At 50.8% G+C, this 18,689-nt stretch overlaps 1 protein-coding gene and 1 pseudogene across 5 annotated transcripts in view; both read right to left on the minus strand.

Annotated features, from left to right (window-relative positions):
• Positions 1-1,262: 1,262 nt before the first annotated feature.
• Positions 1,263-18,689, minus strand: part of WTIP (WT1 interacting protein) — a 29,773-nt gene continuing 12,346 nt past the window's right edge. The window contains exons 3-9 of one of the 5 annotated variants that reach the window (XM_074314410.1): positions 16,023-16,090; positions 15,804-15,866; positions 15,507-15,726; positions 14,652-14,703; positions 13,854-13,922; positions 1,988-2,144; positions 1,266-1,562 (exon numbers count right to left, since the gene is read on the minus strand). In XM_074314410.1, coding sequence (XP_074170511.1) covers positions 2,018-2,144; positions 13,854-13,922; positions 14,652-14,703; positions 15,507-15,726; positions 15,804-15,866; positions 16,023-16,090 — 599 coding nt within the window. In that variant the 3' untranslated portion in view covers positions 1,266-1,562; positions 1,988-2,017. Of the gene's footprint in view, positions 2,145-9,817; positions 10,941-13,853; positions 13,923-14,651; positions 14,704-15,506; positions 15,727-15,803; positions 15,867-16,022; positions 16,091-18,689 lie in introns of those variants that run through there. The other 4 variants (XM_074314409.1, XM_074314412.1, XM_074314411.1 and 1 more) reach the window with 4 other exon arrangements.
• LOC109439861 (uncharacterized) lies at positions 2,743-7,832 on the minus strand (annotated as a pseudogene).

An 18,689-nucleotide genomic window follows, 5' to 3' on the forward strand; every position in this document is an offset into this window, starting at 1 on the left:
CAGAAGAGTGAGTGTTCCCAGCCCCACACCAGGCTCCCCAGCCCAGGCTTTTAATGTCAGGAAGAGAAGTCCCCATAACTTCTGGCTGTGAAAACCAGCCAAGATTGTGACTGAGTGAGAAAAGGGCGACTGTAATCCCAAGTGCTCCTTTTAAAGGACCTGTGCATGTAATCACTCACTCTGAACTCCAGTGCTGGGGCAGCAGCTCAAAAGGTGCCAGGGACATACAGGGAGAAACTGAGTTGTCTAGCTTCAGGGCGAGGGCTGGAGGGGCAGCTTTATCCCAGACAGAGGAGTTGGCAGAAGCCATTGTTTCTTTGTTGAGCTCTACACTCTCCTGGTGTGCAGATGTAGGCGGCCACCATATCTGAGTCTCCATCAAGCTGGCTAATGCTGTTCATTCGCCATGCCCCGGTGATTCCCAGAGACCCCGCCCCACCCAACTTTTGGGCACACCCAAGCCACTTCCAGTGGCTTTTCCCTTACAAACAGCCTGTCTTGGCTCATGCTGTGGACTTTCCTAAACTCTCTTGAAGCTTCACAAAAGCCAAACAAGCAGCATCTGGCTTTAGCATATCCCATACCTCTTGCTGAGCATCCCTAAGCCCAGCACTAGCCACAGCTGGTGTCAGTTCGCAGCTGGCCCTCTTGAGGCACCTTCAAGCACAATGTGGGTGGCAGCCATCTGTGGATTGCTTTGTGGCTAATGCCAGGTGGCCCTGGCAGGGCACAGGCTATGGCTGAACTTGTCCTGAGATGGAGACCTTCCCAGGATGCCATGCCGAGAGGCCAGGTTTGGACCCAGCTGGAGCATCACCCAGCCACCCCTGAGGACACAAATCCAAAGAGCAGACTGGGTAGGCACCAGAACCCTACTAAAGCGAACCCTGCTCTGTAGGGTCAGCCCCTGCCCAACAGCTCCTCCAGTGTAGTCACGTCCAGTCCTCACAACTAAACAGCCCGAGGCTGAATATCTCCCATTGAAGTATAAAGATGTAGGAAGGCAAGTGCTGAAGCCAAGACACACAGCCTCTTCTGGCCCAGCCCTGCTGCCCTGGCACTGTAGGCTTTAAATGATATAGAGAATTAAAATGATTGACAATGATAGCAGAGGCATAACAGACATTTGGGTCACTGCTTCTAGGCAACGGTAAAAGTCCTAAAATACTCTTGAATGATTCAAAAATTCATAACAACATATGAACATTAGTAACAGTTCTATCTGAATGAGTTTCCCAGAAATTTAGCAAGAAGTCGAATGTTTACACATTTTTGTGGGTGGCAGGGAATGCTTTCAATGTCCGTCTTAATAGGAAATAGCTGGATTCTCATATTTGCCTCTGCATTCAATCTGCTGGGGTTATCTTTGTGGACGCATATAAAAGAAATCAGGCTACACAAAGGCATGTAGTTGGAAAAGGGCGGGGAATGTTAGTATACTTATCAGATAACCGTGGATATTCCTCTTAGATAGTCCAGGCTGAACAAGAGATGATGAGTTCCACTGCACAGCCAACAATCATACAGGTATTGACCTTAAACAAAACGTCTGTTTGATATTCCTGCAAAAGAAAAGTTTCAGAGAAAACATAATTTGCTATGCATAACCTGAAGCCACTCAAGGGGACAGCTATGCTGAAAGTCCTCAGCAAAGTCAGAGGAAGATCATTTGAAAAAAGGAGTTTGGAAAACTGTTCAACTTAAGCCGTATTTTCCGTAGGGCTTTGCCATCGATGTATCAGTGAAAGCTCCCCTTACAGGCCCTCCCCAATCCCATCTTGGTTGAAGTTTGTATTTTATTTATTTGTTTATTTATTTATTTGTTCCTTCGTTCATTTATTCACTCATTTGTTGATTTTTATGCAGCTATGCTTTTTTACTCGATTACATGAAAATCCATTGGTCTGCCTTGCGCTTTTAATCATTTTATCATGCACGATACTGTGAAGTCATGCTTTGATTATTTGGAAATTATGGTTTCACTGACATAGGCAGGTTTTCTGAACGTTGATACACTTCATGATAAAGATTCGTATTCATTAATGTCACCCTTTATCTTCAGTGTTGGGATGCTGTGAAGTTCAGAGTCGTCGATGCACACTTCCAAATTTATTTTGTGTTCTTTTAAACTGCTCACTTTTATACTGCAAAAAATAAAAAATGAAAAAAAATACCGTTATTTGTTTTTCTGGAATTGACAGTCTCACTTGTTTGGTTTTTGAGGGAAAGATTGCTGTCTCACCACATATTTACAGTGAATCCTAGCTAGACGAAGTGCTAAATGTGGAAAGGAAATCTGACAGTTTCATACCGAAATGCACAGTTAGCGTCCTTTGTCCAGCAGTCAGTTAAAGAACCTATTAGGTTTTAAGTACTCATACAGCGTGCTTTCACTATGCTGTTGAACACATTACCACACATTCACTGCATTAAGTAACACAAATGTTTTAGCTTACATTTCTGTAGGTCAAAAGTGGCAGTGGATGGTGCCCAATTTATTTATTTATTTTTTTAATTAAAATCTATTGGGGTGACAATGGTCAGTAAAATTACATAAGTTTCAAGTGTAGAATTCCATAATATGTGCAGGATGATTTGATTAATAGAAAATCCCAAAGCATTCAATACAATAATACATTGTTAAGGATACATACATAAGTGGTAAAACTATATAGAGAAGTAAAGGCGTGATCAACATATGATTCGGCATGATAGTTACCCCAGAGGGGCAGGAGCCTGGCAGTCTTCATACCCTGTGCCCCCTCTGAGTCATGTGTCCCCTTCAGCAGGTGGTCCCAATTGCATAGTGGTAGGTCTCACAGACACAGTGTATGCCCACACATGCAGTGTCACACACAGCATTACTGAAGTGACACAACACTATCCCATTCAGGGACTCACATACAAACTGCAGACATTCATTATCCTACATTCATTCACTTTTTTCCAGACTTCCACAAATCTTTTATTACAAATAATTAAATCTCTCCATGTCTCAGACTGTGTTCAACACCATTTCTTATCTCTAACACAGAGTACCCATTCAATACTAGAACCGAGAGAAGAAAGTGTTAAATTTCAAACTTCTGATCACATCTCATGGTGACCAGGCAAAGCTTGTATGTCATTTTCTCACGTTATCCAACTGTGTGTCTCACACATCTCATGGTCTCAGTGGAGACAAAGTTTCTATTTCATATTGTAAGTGCAGGAAGTTGAGAGAAATAAAACCCAGTGAAAACACAGTGAGGTCCATTCAACTGAGGTTTTTTTTAAAAGAAGCAAATTTAAAATTGTTGTTTTGAAGGGAGAAAGGGCAAGGAAGGCATGAGATTAAGAGTCAAAACGATGACAAAGGCTGGTAGCTATACGTGGCATGTCGTAGCTCTGGAAACTATCATATGATATTTTAAAATAAAGGGACTTTTGTGGATTTGGGGGGCTATTGTAAACATGTGCTGTTTGACATTACCTGAATTTAGTTTAAGGCTTTTTTTTCTGTAAACAAAACAAAATTTGAAGGCTTTAAGGCAAGCATCTCTCTAAGAAAAAAAAAGTCATTTGTTATGAAATTGTGAGGCAAGACCCCACTTAAGGTTTGTCATGCATGAACTTGAGAGCTATTGTTGTTCACTGTTCCTCAGAGTTAAACTGGGTTTTGATGGAACAGGAGCCACCGCTGACTCCTCTGTCTTCAATCTTGCCTTTCTCCACATCCATCCTGAAAGGAAGACAAAAACGTGTGTCCCCTTTCTCAACCTCTTTTTGGAACTGCTGCACACAGCCCAGGAAAGCCACCATCGCATAGCAAAACTTGTCCCCGCAAAACGGCAACCCCCAGAACAACACAACAGCAGCTCCTTAGCTTTGTCTGTCTGAGGCTGCAGATGTGAGTGGTTTCCATAGGAACAAGGTGAGACCTCTGAACTTCAGATCCATCTCACTGGTCAGGGCATGGAGCAGCAATGCCAGCCAGCCCCAAGCAGTGCTGACCTCGTTCCATGCCACAGGAACACTGGGCAGGAGACCCCATCTGATGTTAATAACTGTGCCAAATTGTCCACTGTGAAGACGGTAAAGGTCTCATTGAAGACGTTGGTTTTCTTAGCTTGCCCAACTGCACCTGGGCATAATGCATCTGGTTTCTACACTCTTCAGCCCATCACCTTCCAGTGCTGTCATTTAAACTCACTGCATTCCCTCTGATACTGAGCTTCCCCCCACCCAGTCTCTCAGCCTCAGCCTGGGCAGTCTCAAGCTTTTTCTTGCTCTGTCTTGTGGCTCTTTTCCACCTCTTCCAGCTCCTGGGTCAGCCTGTGCTCCTCCAATGCCAGCTCCTGTAGCTCCGTCGGTAGCTGTTCACTGTTATCTTCATTCATTTGCTCTAAGACCTCCAAACATGTTTGCAGTTCGGACACTCATTTTCAGTGACATCGAGCTCAGTATCCAGCTGGTCTAAGAGAGAATCTGTGTATTCCCACATCTCTCTAGCCCCACAGGATGTCAAAAGGGCCCCCAGTGACCTTCAGTCTTTGACTAATGTTCTCCAAGGGGCCACCACCGCTGTCTCCCCATCAGAGTGAAGCTGTGGCACTTTCCATGGACACCATCGTGGCGAGGTTCAGTAAGTGGCTCCGTCCTGAGTTAGCCTCTTCCTCCGGGGTCTCCCCGGGCCAAGTAATGGAGCTGTGAGCTCCTAGAGGTGACTCAGTCCAGTTTTGGGGGGCTGGCTGCTATGTTGGCACACAAAGCTGACCTGCGTGGTGCTGCTGGGCATCTGACCCCTCCATCTCTTGGGACTCGGAGCTGCCACCTTGGTCCACTCTACAGAGGGACACAGCGGCCTCAGTAGGCCCTGGAGCAAGTCCTCCAGAACAGCCATCAGTCTTCAGTTACTTCCCAGTCCACCAGCCAACAGTAAGCCACTTTTATGAGCATTTATCATGCACTTGTCAGCGTTCTAAGTGCCTTCTATGTACAGACCCATGTCACCAGCACCTTGGGAGCCAGATGCTGGGCACACTGTGACCATTGTCACAGACCCCATCCTCAAGAAGAGCGGGGTCCGGGCGGGGAGGCCGACGAGCCTGGAAATGCCCATGTGGGGTGTACATGCTCTCACAGACATGGGCAGGGAGCCTCAAAGCCCTCAGCTTTCTAAAAGAACCCCCCCACCCACCCAAATCCCCTTCAGCTGCTACACCTCTTCCCAAAATACTTGAAAGAAGTGGCTGCTCTCTGCCTTCTCGTCTTCCCTCCCCCCATCTCTGTGGGCTTTGATCTATTTTCCCCACTTCTGCACAGAAACAGCTTTATTCCAGGTTGCCAGTCATCACCAGCTTTCCAAAACCCCTGCCGCCCTTCTCACCAAGGCTTCTCTGATGCTTAACCAGCCCACCGGCTGCCCGCTTCATCCCCTGCGCCCAGGCATAAAGGTGGGCACACCTCAGGGCTCTGGCTCGGCCCCTTCTCGTTTCTATCTCACCCTCCTTCTATGTGATCTCATCTGTGACTTCAAGTACCTGCACAGATGGCTCTAAAACATGTGTCTCCAGGAGGCCCTGATTTCTCCCCTAAGCTCCAAACTCATATATCCAACTGCCTGGTCCCTGTGACAGACATCTCTGTATGGAAAACAGGATTTTTGATTCACACAAACCTGTTCCACCATACCTTTCCCCACCAAGGAAATAGCAACCCACCCAGTTGTTCAGTCAAAAAACCAATGAGTTATTCTTTTTTTCTAATCAGACCAAGTATGATAAAATCTTTAAATATATATATAAATATATATGTATACATATATATTTATATATACATATATATTTATATATATGTATATATATTTTTAACAGAGGAGAAAACAGAGGAAGGAGGAAAGGAGGGAGGGTTCACATCACAGCTAAATGCACTGTCCCCACTGACCCCTAACAGTGAGACCCCCCCGCACCCCTACTCAGGGTCTTCCTGTAGGACCCGACCCCTGCCCCACACACACCACAGAGCGGCATCTCGTGCCTCCTCCACTTCCACGTGGTACAGGCCTGGTCAGTTTGATCTCCATCGCAGACAGAGCCTCGTGCTCTAAAGACACTCTTCTCTGCCAGTGGGATGCCCTCCACTCCCCATTAGAGCTATCTCCCAAGTTTGGGGGAGCCCCTCTCCCCAGGGTCAGTGATTCCCTGCCCTGGGCCAAAATTGACCAAGTTCTTGGGGGTGGAAGAAGAGAGCTGAGGAGAGCTGGGCAGGGCCATGGGAAGAGGTGGTTCAGGGACAGGCCAAGACTCAAAGCCCCCATCTAGCTGCAAGGACAACAGATCCTGGCTGCGATCCACTCAGCTCAGGAATGTGGCAATACCAGACCATGGACCAGGCACGGGGCCCAGCTAAATATGCCTGGAAGTCCTCATTAGCACCGCTAGACCAGGTGAAAGACGGAGTTTCCAACAATTTGGGATTGAAGGAGGGTGGGTAAACATCAGGCCTAGTGAAATGCATCTCCCTGCCCTTGAGCCCCACCCTCTATGTCCGCAAACCTTACAGTGGACAGGGCACTGATGGCCCATGTGCTGTCACAGAGGAGTGAGCCAGCTGTGTCATGCAGGTGCCTGTGACAGTGTGTGGCAGGTAACTTCAGGCAGCTAAGGTGGAGGTTGTGAGACATATAACCAGTGGCAGGGCAGGTGTGTGTGAAATGGGCAGGTGTACCTGCACAGCAGACACAGAAGAGTGTGCATTGGTGTGGGACGATGAGAGCGACAAGTGAGCGGTTGGGCACAGACAGGTGAGCACTTCCCTCCAAAGTGCCAGGTGTTCCAGGGCCGCAGTCCCCCAGGCCAGGGGATCCAGAGGCCTGATGTCCTTGGGACCCTCTCAGGCCCTCTTCCCTCCAGGGTACCCGCCTTGCAGGACAGGAAAGGGTCCACTTGTGACACCCCCCCCCAGGCTTAGGAAGGACAGCCCAGCACTCCCCTCAGAGTCAGAAGAAGATGGAAGGGGAGAAGGCACCCTTCTGCTCCAGCAATGTTCCCCTTGGGTTCTCCAAGACCCAGACACACCGGGGGCTCCGTCTTCAGGAACCAGGGGCCTGGTGAGTGTCTGCTGCCTCCGCCTGGTGTTGCTACCCCAGCAGACAGTGCCACACAGACTTCCTCCCAGGACGGCTCAGGAAGAGCTTCCCCCTCTCCACCGAGGCCATATGGCCACTCCCACCTCTGAGCCTCTCACCCATGCCTGCTGAGCAGGCCCCCAGTCCCCAGGGCATGTGTACACAGACAGCCCTCTGCCAGCCTGGTACCCAGGACACCCACTTAGGGCACATTCAGACCCAATGCTCACCCACCATGTGGACGCAGGTCCTCCAGGTCACCGGTAACCTGGGCGCTCACCTCACTCCCAGACCCATCCTCAGATCCTAGCCCAAGGCCCGCCCAGAGCCCCCAGCAGGCTGAGCCCGCTCCTACCCCTGCAGCCCTCGCCCCTCCCCAGGGCATCTGCTGACCAGAAGTGCACAGAGCTGGAGACCAGCCTCGGGGATGAGGGTGGAGGTGGAAGGAGATGGTGGTCAGCACAGCCCCACACGTCACCACACTTACCCTCTGACCGCCACCGCACCTGGCCCACTGACCCCCGGCCATTCCTTGGCCCACATGGCTCTCCAGACTTTCACTGCTGTGGATTCCCATGCCCAGACCCTCCCAGGTCCCACAAATCATTGCCCAGCCCCTTCTAGCCACAGTCCAACAAGCTCTCATCTGTGTCTCCTGGCCAAAGAGCAGCAGGAAGCACTGAGCAGGAGGGGTCGTCACCATCCCCTCCAACCCGAGGACCATGAGGGCACCCCAGGCCCAAGACCCACCCCTAGAAGCCTCCAAGAGCCCACCATCCCAGGCCAAAATCACACACATACACACACACACACACACACACACACACACACACTGCAGTGGACCCAGCACTCGAGTCTTGCCTCTCCGCATGAGAACTGGCCCCAGGGTCGAGCGCAAAGGCACACGTGTGAGTGGACTGCCTGGGCTGCACACGCACACACCTGACGTGCAGTGTGTACAGTACAGTACAGTGGACCTTTATAACCCACCCTTGGCTCCTTCATTGGGCAATTCAGGCTGCACTTGGACTTGCAAACCAATGGGGGTCGAAATACAGACCCTTAAAGCCCAGGGCAGGGTTTGGCTCAGGCTGTGGTACCAACCACGTGCCAGGCACGTAGAAACAAGAGTGAACCACCCCAACAGGTCCGGCCTGGAGAGCACACCATCTAGTGAGGCCACGGAGAGCAAGACAATTCTCTTCTTCTCTTGATACATGAAAACACAGCAGTGATTCAAGGCACAGTTCCAGGTGTCAGCAGGTACTGACGTCAGGGACAACGTCCTAGGGGCAGGTGGGCTTGGCACGCAGGGTTGGAAGGTCCCGGGCAATCTACCTGGCCCCGAGTCTGGCTCCCACACTGCTTCCTCAGACTCAGCAACCATCAGTCAGCATCCACTCCTGAAAATGGACTGGAACGTGCCACTTTTGGAAAAAGCTTGGAGAGCAGGCGCCCAAAATACTGGGTTTTGATGAAGTATAACAACTGGGAGCCTGGCTTATTTGTACAGCTGAGACCTGAAGGATTTGACCACCAACCAAAGCACTGGGCAAGGAGTGGACCAGGCAGAGGGAACTGCATGTGCAAAGGCTCCGTAGTGAGAAGGACAGTGGCGGTCATCAGTCCTGACCAAGGCCACATGGGCCCTGGAGGCCAGAGAGGAAGGGCAAACTGTGGCCAGAGATGAGGCACTGCATCCCAGGGTCGTGTATCCCCTTGCCTCTGACTTTGGACAAAGTATGGCACATGAACTTGAAAGGCAGGTTTGTGCTGTGATGACATAATCCAGCTGGGTGGGGAAGCCTGGTAACCAGGATGGAGCAGGCATGGAGGGAGACCAATGGTAATCTCCACGCCTGGAAGACCAAGGGCCACCTCCACAGCAGACACAAAGAAAGAGAAAAGAGAAGGGCTGATTCTGCAACAAGGAGAAACCCAGGCAAAGCAGCTTTGACATCAGAAGCCAAAAGGGCAATCAGAAGAAAGCTTTGTGATAACTGACTAGAAAGCAAAGCTCCCCTCAAGAGGAATAGAAAACCAGAAACAAGCTTCATTTTCTGCAATTTACTCTCACCTGTTCTGTTGGGTTCACCTCCTCCTCCAAGAAGCCACCCTTTTCCCAATGCAGTCCCCTTCTCCAGAGACACACTTTCCCGTTCTCAGGACCACCTCTGCGTTTAAACACTCACCAAATTCCCCCGGTACTTGCTTCCTCAGCCCACCAGGGGGCCTCCCAGCTCCAGGCCTCAGCCCAGCAGGTCCCCACTGGCTACCACTTTCCTTCTATGTGTCCCAAAGGGCACTCCCAACAATGTTCTGGTTCCTACGACCTGGCTCCCCCAAATGAATGGTCTGACAAGCAAAGGGACCCCACATCTAACAATGAGAGGAAGGGAGGACGAGAACAGTAGCCAAGAGAAGGCTGTTCAGGTTCTCACAGGAACAGATGGACTCAAGTCAAACTATTCCATGAACAGCACTGTGATGGTTTATCGTGATTAGGGGGTCTCTTGCCTGCAGGGGCCACCCACAAGAGCAACTCCAACATAAGCCATCAGTGAGAAATCCAGGCTTCCTAATCCCCATGTGTCTTTCAGAGAAAAAAACATCTCCATTTCCTCAAACCACATTTCATTAGGTCACCCCTCGTAAGACACGACACAAGCAAAACCCCACACGATTCTAAAGTCTAAAAGGCAGACACGCTTTGAGATTTTAAAGGCATTTATACAAAAATAGTTAAACTACAATGTTTTTGACATACAAATGGACATCTGTGAGTTTCTCATAATTTTCCTAAGAAATAACAACCGTGGGCCAAGTTTTTAGAAGAAAACTATATTCTCTTAAAGAAAATGAAAATATTCTCAAAGGAAAAACTTAATTTAAGTCAAATCATATGCATTTGTCATGGAGTCTGATACACAGTGCTTTCCTGCAGCAGGTGTTCTCCCCGCTGCATGAGCAGGGCACCCCCTTCAACGTCTCTTGACCAAGACCTGTGGCTGGAATTCTGAGTGAGAAGGTTCTTTTTCCGAGGCTAATGGTGGGGGCAGTCTCCGAGCCAGGAGCTAGTGACGGGGAGACTGAGGTGGGCTGTGGCTGAAAACACCCGTGGGAATCCAGGTGGCCAAGTCCCGCAGTGACCACAATGGCCAAAAGCAGGGCTGCTTTGCAGGCCGCACTCCCCAAGGGTGCCACTCCTCACGCCCTCCTGTAACCCCAAACAAGGAGCAGCCAAGGCCCTTAAGAGACACAAACAGGCCTCCGCCAGTTGCGGCTGGCCAGCCTGCATACTGTCCTTCTACCCCGGGTCTACCTCGCACCCCTGCACACAGTGGGGCGTCTTCAGTCTGTACCCCGTGGCGGTCTGAGCCTGCCCCACCCCCACCCCTACCCCGGGCGCGAGGCCGCGAGGGTCCAGAACAGAAAGCCCTGACGGGGCGGGTGGGAGGCGGGCAGGAAGGAAGGAAGAGGCTGGAGGTGGCACGGACGGTGAATAAATAGAAGTAGCTTTGCCGCGGGGCCGGCCCCTCGGACAGCAGCTCGGTGGCAAGTGGGGGGAAGTTGGGGGAGAGGGGCGGAAGTGCGGCACCCTGACGCAAAACTTGGACCCTGGCCTGGGTCACCCATGCCGTCAGCACTCACACACGCACACAAGGCCCCAGGGTCCGGCTCCCGCCCCTGCTCAGAGCTCGGTGACGTGCACGGCAGGTGAGGGAAGCGGGCCTGGCCGGAGGCGCCGCAGGTGGCAGCGACGGCACAACAGGTGGCCCTCCAGCGGGTAGCAGCGACGTCCATCCTCCCCGCTCAGCTGCAGCCCACAGTCCTAGGGAAGAACACAGCCCCAACCCCAGAGTGAGTAGGCAGAGGGGCGCACATTGGGCACCTCTGAGTAACAGGGTGGAGGCAGATCCATAGGGCTCTGCCCAACTTCCGGAGTTCCCTGGGTTTTATTTATTTATTGTTGGAGGGAGGGGGTCCAGAGCCCAGGTAGGACACATGGAATTGGAGATGCCTCCTAGAGGAGGAGAGAAGAGGGAGGTGGTTAGACACAAGCCTGGACACTGGAGGTGAGGGCTGGGCAGTAAATGGGGGTGTCAGCACAAAAATAGGATGGTCTTAACAAAACAGATTACATCTCCCAGGGAGCTCAGAGAACTAGAAAAGAGGGCAAAGGCTGAGCTCTGGAGGCTCCAACATTAAGAGGCAGAAGGAGGAGGAGACCTGAGCCAAGGAGATTTGAGGGGGAAATAAAGTGAAGAAAACCGAAACTGGATGGTCCTCAGGGCAGTCAGGCAGGGAGTGGGCAGGGTGTAGAAAGCTGCTGAGAGGTTAGGGCAGTGCCACTGAGAAGTGTCTCCCGGGTCCTGCCACCTGGGGGGTCACTGGTGACCTTAGGAGGGGGGGTCAAATGCCTCCCCCAGTGGCCTTTAGAGAGAATGGAAGAGAAGAAAGACTTGGGGACATCAAGTAAACAAGGAGATTTGCTTTATGTCCCTCATCTTGCCATTTCACCACTGCGGTATATTTCATAGGCTAATTTTTCTGTTTAACAAGTTATGTGACTGGCATGTGACCTCTGTAAATAACTGGCAGGCAGTGTGAAGCACAGCTATGGAGGGTGTGCTTCAGAGACAGTGGGGTACCAGGCGAGGCCACTGGACATCTTTTTCTTTCCTTTTGCCTCCCACCCCAAGGAGGCCCCTTTGGTCACACTCTTACTGCATCCAGGGCTGAACTCCTGCCTCAAAGATTTGACTTTTCTTACCCAAAGCCCCTGAGACCAACACCTGCCCCGCCCCACAAGGAATGGAGCTGGGCTGCTGCGATGGGGCCTCATGTCCCAAGCCACTCACGTCCCAGGTGTCCTCCCTGTCCTGCCACAGCCCCCTGACTGGACACTGTTTCTACCACACACCAGAGAGGGGAAGAGAGAGGAGGCCTAGAGACCCAAGTTCCTGTCCAACGGTCTTCCCTGGGGACAGCAGCACCTCATCTCACAGCGTTGAGGCTCTGGCTATGAAACACCCACAGCGTGACTTGCTCGACTATCAGAATCAGCCTTAAGGACTATGCTTTGCAATCCCAAGGGACACCATGGTTTCCAGGACAGCAGAACAGGATGCCCTGTTACTGCTGGAGGGGGAACTGCAGGCCATGTTCCTCCTTCCCTGTTCCCCCAGCAGGATTCCTGTTCCCACTGGGCCACTTGCCCCCAGCCGGGCAACCTGGTTCCAAATGGACCCTTGAGGATTGAGGATTTCTCACTGACACTCCCTCCTGCTCTTTCCTGGGGCTCTGAAATCCAACGCACTCTTCTTGATTTTTCTCCTACCTCCCCATTCCCTCACGATCGGCCTCCCCACATGGCTGCTTTGCCTCTATGCACCGCCCAAATGCTAGTGTTCCTTGGGCCATCCTGAGCCCCCCGTTCCTTCCCCGACAGCTCTCCCTGGAAGACCTCTGCTACTCCCCTGGCTTCAGCAGCCATCTACACGTCCAGGATGGAACTCCTGCTTCCAGCCATGACACTAACAAGGACCGGACTTCCCATCCTCCCGTTAACAATGAAAACCCAGGCAACATATATGAAACAATGGCTTTGCACACCCTGGACAACAGGCAAGGCAGGTTGGTGATCGCTGAGAGAAGGGAAACTAATGAGATGAGCTGCAAGTTACTTCCTGGAGAGATTTTCCGAGTTGGCCAAAGAGGGCCTACTGGTCTCCTCAAATTGAGAATTCAGGGAAGCCAAGGTGACTAGAAACCACAGGGCAGAGTATTAGAGATGAGAGAGCTATATATGCCAGTGACTCTCAGATTCCTACACCTGTAGCCAGAGTCTCTGACCTCCTAGCTGCAGCCCGGACATCTCCATTCAGGTGTCTCCAGCTACCAAAAATGAGAGCATCTCATCCCCTCTCCTCACCCTCATTCTCTCCTGAGGTGACACCTCCCAACCCCCAAACTCCCACATCTAATCACTGACTAAATCCAGCCCCTTTTACTGCCTAATCATCACTCAATTTACTTCCCTGAACCCAGGACCATAATCCTGACTCTACCAGCCTCCTCAGTAAACCCCAGCCCCATACCTCTTCCTCCATTCACTCCCTGCATAGCTGAGTTTCTAAACTCTGAATGCCATTGTGTCATCCTTTCTGATCATCTTCTGTTGCCCTCAGGATAAATCCACACTCCTTAGCTCATGTGGCCTTTCATCTCTAGCTCCTGCCAACTTCTCCAGTGACACAAAACAACACACTCACCTTCATGCCTAAGGACATTGTACTTCAATTGCCTGGAAATGCCCTTCTCATTGCCTCCTTGGCTAACTCTTATTCATCTTTCAAATCTTAGCTAGAGTGTCATCTCCTCCAGAAAGCCTTCCTTGATTTTCCAAGGCCTCCTATGTGCTCTGAAAACTCCCCTTGACAGCAATGATGACCCTGTGTAGATCCTGCCTGAGTACGTGTCTCTCCCATGGGAGTAGAGACTGTCTTTATTCGATGTACATCCACAACATCCCACACCTGAAAATCCTCAGTAAATACTTGATTGAATGAGAAATGGGCTGAGAGAGAACATATCTTGGGGAAAGGACTCACGGGGGGAGGACAGGTAGAATGGGTAAGAATCATACAAGAGGAGGGGGGCTCCCAGAACAACTAGGGAAAAGGAGACCCGTGTGGATGGGGTCTGCCCCAGCCTCCAGCCTTCCAGGGGGGGCCGGGCTCACCTCACAGTGGTAACATTCCACGTGGTAGTCTCTGTCCATGGACACCACACGGATGGTTGTCTCACAGCCCTGGAGGAAGAGAGGGAGTTCGCACACAATAAGCAAGCTGGGGATGGAGGTGAATTATGTGTGGGTGCACACAACTACACCATGTGCTACTGTCATGGCAGATATGTATTCACGCCCATCTGAGCACTGCCATCGGGGTTTCCCTGGGGCCGGAATGAGTATCGGTAGATGCACACGAATGGATGTGCATGTGCCTCAGGCACTCTCCCATGCTGCACGCACGCGTGGCCACGAGAACCATCACACAGGTGTCAGTGTGTAGGTACATGTTCTTTTCAGTTCTTTGGAGTCAGGAAAGACCCCTGCCAGTCCTGCTTCCCCAGCTTGGGACAGAACCAGCATGTGTGGAAGACCCAGTGCCTGAGGGTCTGCACCACCCAAGGATGTCTCCTGCACAGGCCATGCCCTCGTCTCGTCTGCTGCCCCCACCACCTCTGTCTGCAGAGCTAACAGACCCAGGCAGCAGTCCTTCCATCGATGGGCAATGGAGCTGAGGGCGGCAGTGGGGTGGCCACGCAGCAGAGGCCAGCATTTCCCTCTAACTCATGCAGGCACTCTGCCCCCTGCAGCATGGACACCACATACATCCCTCAGCCCTGAGGGATACGGGGCAGGAGCATCTGCTCCTCCCTCCCACAGGGGCCTGAGAGCTGGGGCTGACCTGGACAGGACCAGGCAGAGGCTGGGCTGGGCCAAGCACCTGATCATCTCCAGGTGAATGCTTCCTACCTGTGCAGGGAGGATAGGACGGGCACAGGAGGCACATTTTGGTGCAAAAACCCTGCAGAAATAAAGAAAACCAGAAGTGACCAGCTGAGTGACCAGAAGCCACGGGCACAAGGGCAGGGCCATCCACAGCAGCCCCATGACGTGGTCCGAACTGCAGATCCCCTTTCCTTGTGTGGACAAGCCAGGGTGGGAGCAACTCCCCATGCCTTCTTGGGACTGGCTTGTTATCTGACTCCCCACTTCACCTCCACTCCACCACCTCCTCCAGGATGGCTTCAGGTTCCACCCTGCTCTATCCCTCATGCTTCCTGCAAGTTCCCTGCCCCCTAATGTCCAGGTTTGGGCCACCTTCTAGCTGAGATGCCTGTAGAGCCTGGCTCCACGCTGACCTGTGCCAGGCACCAACCCCACGCAAGGCAGCAGCACAGGACCAGAGCTCCGAGGGCTGGGCCTGGAGTCACAGCAAAGGAGAATGTACTGGCTGCTCAAATGGGTACTGGACAGGCAGGAGAAAGACACTGCAGAGACCCCCATCTCAAGCAGAAGAAGCCTAGCCTGGCCCTGGGAACAGAAGGATAAATGCTAGGTGGGACAGCCAGAAGAGTCCCCAGCACTAGGAGGAGGGAAGCACGCAGGCAAAGGCAAGGAGAGGAGAGAGAGAGCTGGTGGTTGAACCACCCAAGACAGAGGGCTCATGGCAGAGATCATGCCTTAAACCAACCACCGAGCACAACGGGAGGCCGGAAGTGCAAAGACCAAGAATGCAGAACACAGACAGGCAGACCAGGGAAATGCGTCCAGGGGAGGCAGAAGAAACAGTGGGAGTCACAACCGCTCAATACCCTGGCTACTCACGTGTGATAGTCTCGGACACAGTAGATGTTGTTGTCCACGTCCACAGTGAAGGGCACCCCGTCGAGGCACTCATTGCACACGGAGCACCGGAAGCAGCCTGGGTGGTAGGACTTCCCGAGGGCCTGGAGGATCTGGGGGTGGGAGGCACTGAAGGGTCAGTGCAGGTGGAAGGCTCAGCACAGCCCCCGGAATAGGCTCTGGCTCTGAGCCCCTGGCAGGTCTGCAACAGGTGAAAAGGGTGGGGTCCTAAGTCTGCCCATGTCCAAGGGGCTCCAGGAGCCTGGGGGAGGTTCTCACCATCTCCATGATGAGGTGTCCACACACGCTACACTTGTCAGCCGTTTGCTGGAACCCGGAGTACTGGGAGGGGACACAGGATCCAGGATGTTATGTGACAAAGGGGCACTCACTGCCCAGCCAGCACCTGCCTCCTGGCCTCAGGTCTCCATGTGAATCAGAAGGAGGGTCCCGCCCCTGCTCCCACCCATGGCAGCAGCCAGGGCATAGCTGACTCACCAGGAAGTCCTCCTGGCAGTACACTTTCTCGCCCACATTGTAGAACGCCTTCCCACGGAGTCGTCTCCCTGCAAGGAAGAGGGTCAAGAAGGGGGTCCCTGGGCCGCTGGGAACCTGGGATGGGGCCCGTGCTGCCATTTCTCAGCACCCTCCTCCAACACGAGAAGCAGATCACAGACAAAGTTTAAAATTTCCCATTAATGTTATGTTATTATCATTATACTAATTAATATTTTTAATTAAATAGAATATGTCAACAGAACTATTGTTAAGAGACTGTCAAAGCAAATATGCGAAGAACTTGTCAAGTGTACATCGATGTTCCAATTAATTTCTTTAAAATCACATACACTACAGTTGAACTGAGAGCAGACTTTCAGAATAAACTTCCTTGTTCCAGGAACATCAGAAGCACAACTCTCACCAGGTAAAGGAGCCCAAGAGGAAAGAGGTGTCCCTGTCAAGACAACAGCCCCAACAGACCTGGCATTCCTATGAGAGTCGGGAGAAGGACACAGCGTCTAACTAGGAACAAGCGGGCACCTCCCCCCCACCCCTGGGAAGGCATCCATGAAAAGCCACAGCCAACCCCACACATAACGGTGAAATAGTAAATGCTTTTCCCCTTAGGATTCAACACTGGCCCTAGACAGCAACAAGACAGATGGAAAAAATAAAAGATTGCGAAGGAAGAAATAAAACTTTTTAAACACAGATGACATGATTGTGGCATGTAGAAAATCATAAGGACTCTACGAAAAAACTCCTAGAGCTAATAAGTGAGTGCATCAAGGCTGTAGGATACATGGTCAACATATGAAAACCAAATATATTTTTATATTCTAGCAACAAGTGATTGGAAAATGAACTTACGAGTACAATTTTTAAAACTGCACTTGCAAAGCATAAGAAAAACCACCCATAAATACTGAGGGATAAAATTAATAAAAGATGTGTCTGACTTTACTCTGCAAAACCAAACTTTGCTGAGAGAAAATTTAAAGACCTACATAGATATACCACTGCTGGAAAACAGTTCTGCACTGGATCTCTCACATTTCTGCGTATCTTACAAACAGAGAGCTGGCAGCTTTCATTCTGGATTATCTTTCCAAGGACATTAGTGGAGCAAACTGCTTAGAAGACGGTGACAGCATCTCCCCCTGATGCAGAGGGCAGGTTTGTTGGCTGCGCAGTACAATAAAGACATGTGGGGGGCGGCTGGATGGTTGGTTATGAGCGGGAGCTCTGAACAACAGAGTTGCTGGTTCGATTCCCACCTGGGCCAGTGTGAGCTGCGCCCTCCACAACTAGATTGAAGACAAGGACTTGGAGCTGATGGGCCCTGAAGAAACACACTGTTCCCTAATATTCCCCAATAATAATAATAAAAAGACGTGTTCCTCCAGGACAAGGGTCAGATAGCTTTGATGGCAGCCCATTATAAAATGTCCATTATAAAATGTTGGGGTTCCCTAACTCAGGGTTCCTCGGCCCTGACACACATCTACTGTGTGTGCAGCATCCACCTGGGCCACCGCGGTGGGACTCAGGAGGGCAAATAAACTGACGTGAAAATGGCATTTCATGCAGGAGGCTCATGTTTTCAGTCAGCATCTGTGAAATAGCGACAGGCTAACTTGTCAGCTTGCAAATAGGGGAAAAAATCTCAGACCCTGCACAGTTCCTGACAACCAGCTTCATGGCTTCAAGCGGTCTAATATCAATTCCCCAAAAACTGATCTATACTTTTTTCCCCCTTTCTTCCGCCTACCCACCCACCCACCCCAATTCCGGTTCAAGCCGTTGTTTTTCAGTCTAGTTGTGTAGGACACAGCTGCCTGGCCCATGCTGGTATTATGAGCCTTGCCCCCCACCCCCACCCCACCGCCCTCTGAGGCAGTCGGTCGCTGGTCGTCGGCAGGCTCACAGCAGCTCACTGGAGCACACAGCAGCCCACAGCAGCTCACAGCAGCCCAGCTCCAGGGAGAGCCGTTGTTCACAGTCTTAGCTGTAGAGGGCGCAGCTCACTGGCCCAGATGACCTCGGCGTTAGGAGCACCGCGCTCCAACCACCTGAGCCACCAGGTGGGCCCGATCTATACTTTCAATGCCACCCTATCAAGATTCTAGCACTTACTCTTTTCTATGTGAAAATTGACATGCCAATTTTAATATTTATATAAAAACACACAAAAACTAGAATAGCCAAAATAATCTCGAAAAAGATAAGTGGGAAAATTTATACTACCTCCTATTTTAAAACTTACAGTAATCAAGACAGTGTAATGTTGGGATGAAGAGAGACAAAATGATCAGTGGAACAGAACAGAGTTCAAAAATAGATCCACAAATATTTCAATAAACACACAAGTGGCAAAGCAAAGTCTTTTCAGCACATGGTGGTGGAACAACTGAATATCAATATGGAAAAAAAAATAAAACTCAATTTCTTCATACCATACACACAAATTAATATGAAATGGTTATCAACCTAAAAATGAGAAACTTAAAGCTTTTAGAAGAAAACATAGGAGACTGTCTTTATAAAACAAAACAAAAAAATTGACATACTGGATTTTGTCAAAGCAGCCCGCAGCAGCTCACAGCAGCCCAGCTTTAAATTTTCAAAATTTAAAATTTATCCAAAAATATGTCATTAAAAATA

This window comes from Rhinolophus sinicus, linkage group LG11 (genome assembly GCF_036562045.2).
Source record: "Rhinolophus sinicus isolate RSC01 linkage group LG11, ASM3656204v1, whole genome shotgun sequence".
Classification (NCBI taxonomy): Eukaryota; Metazoa; Chordata; class Mammalia; order Chiroptera; family Rhinolophidae; genus Rhinolophus; species Rhinolophus sinicus.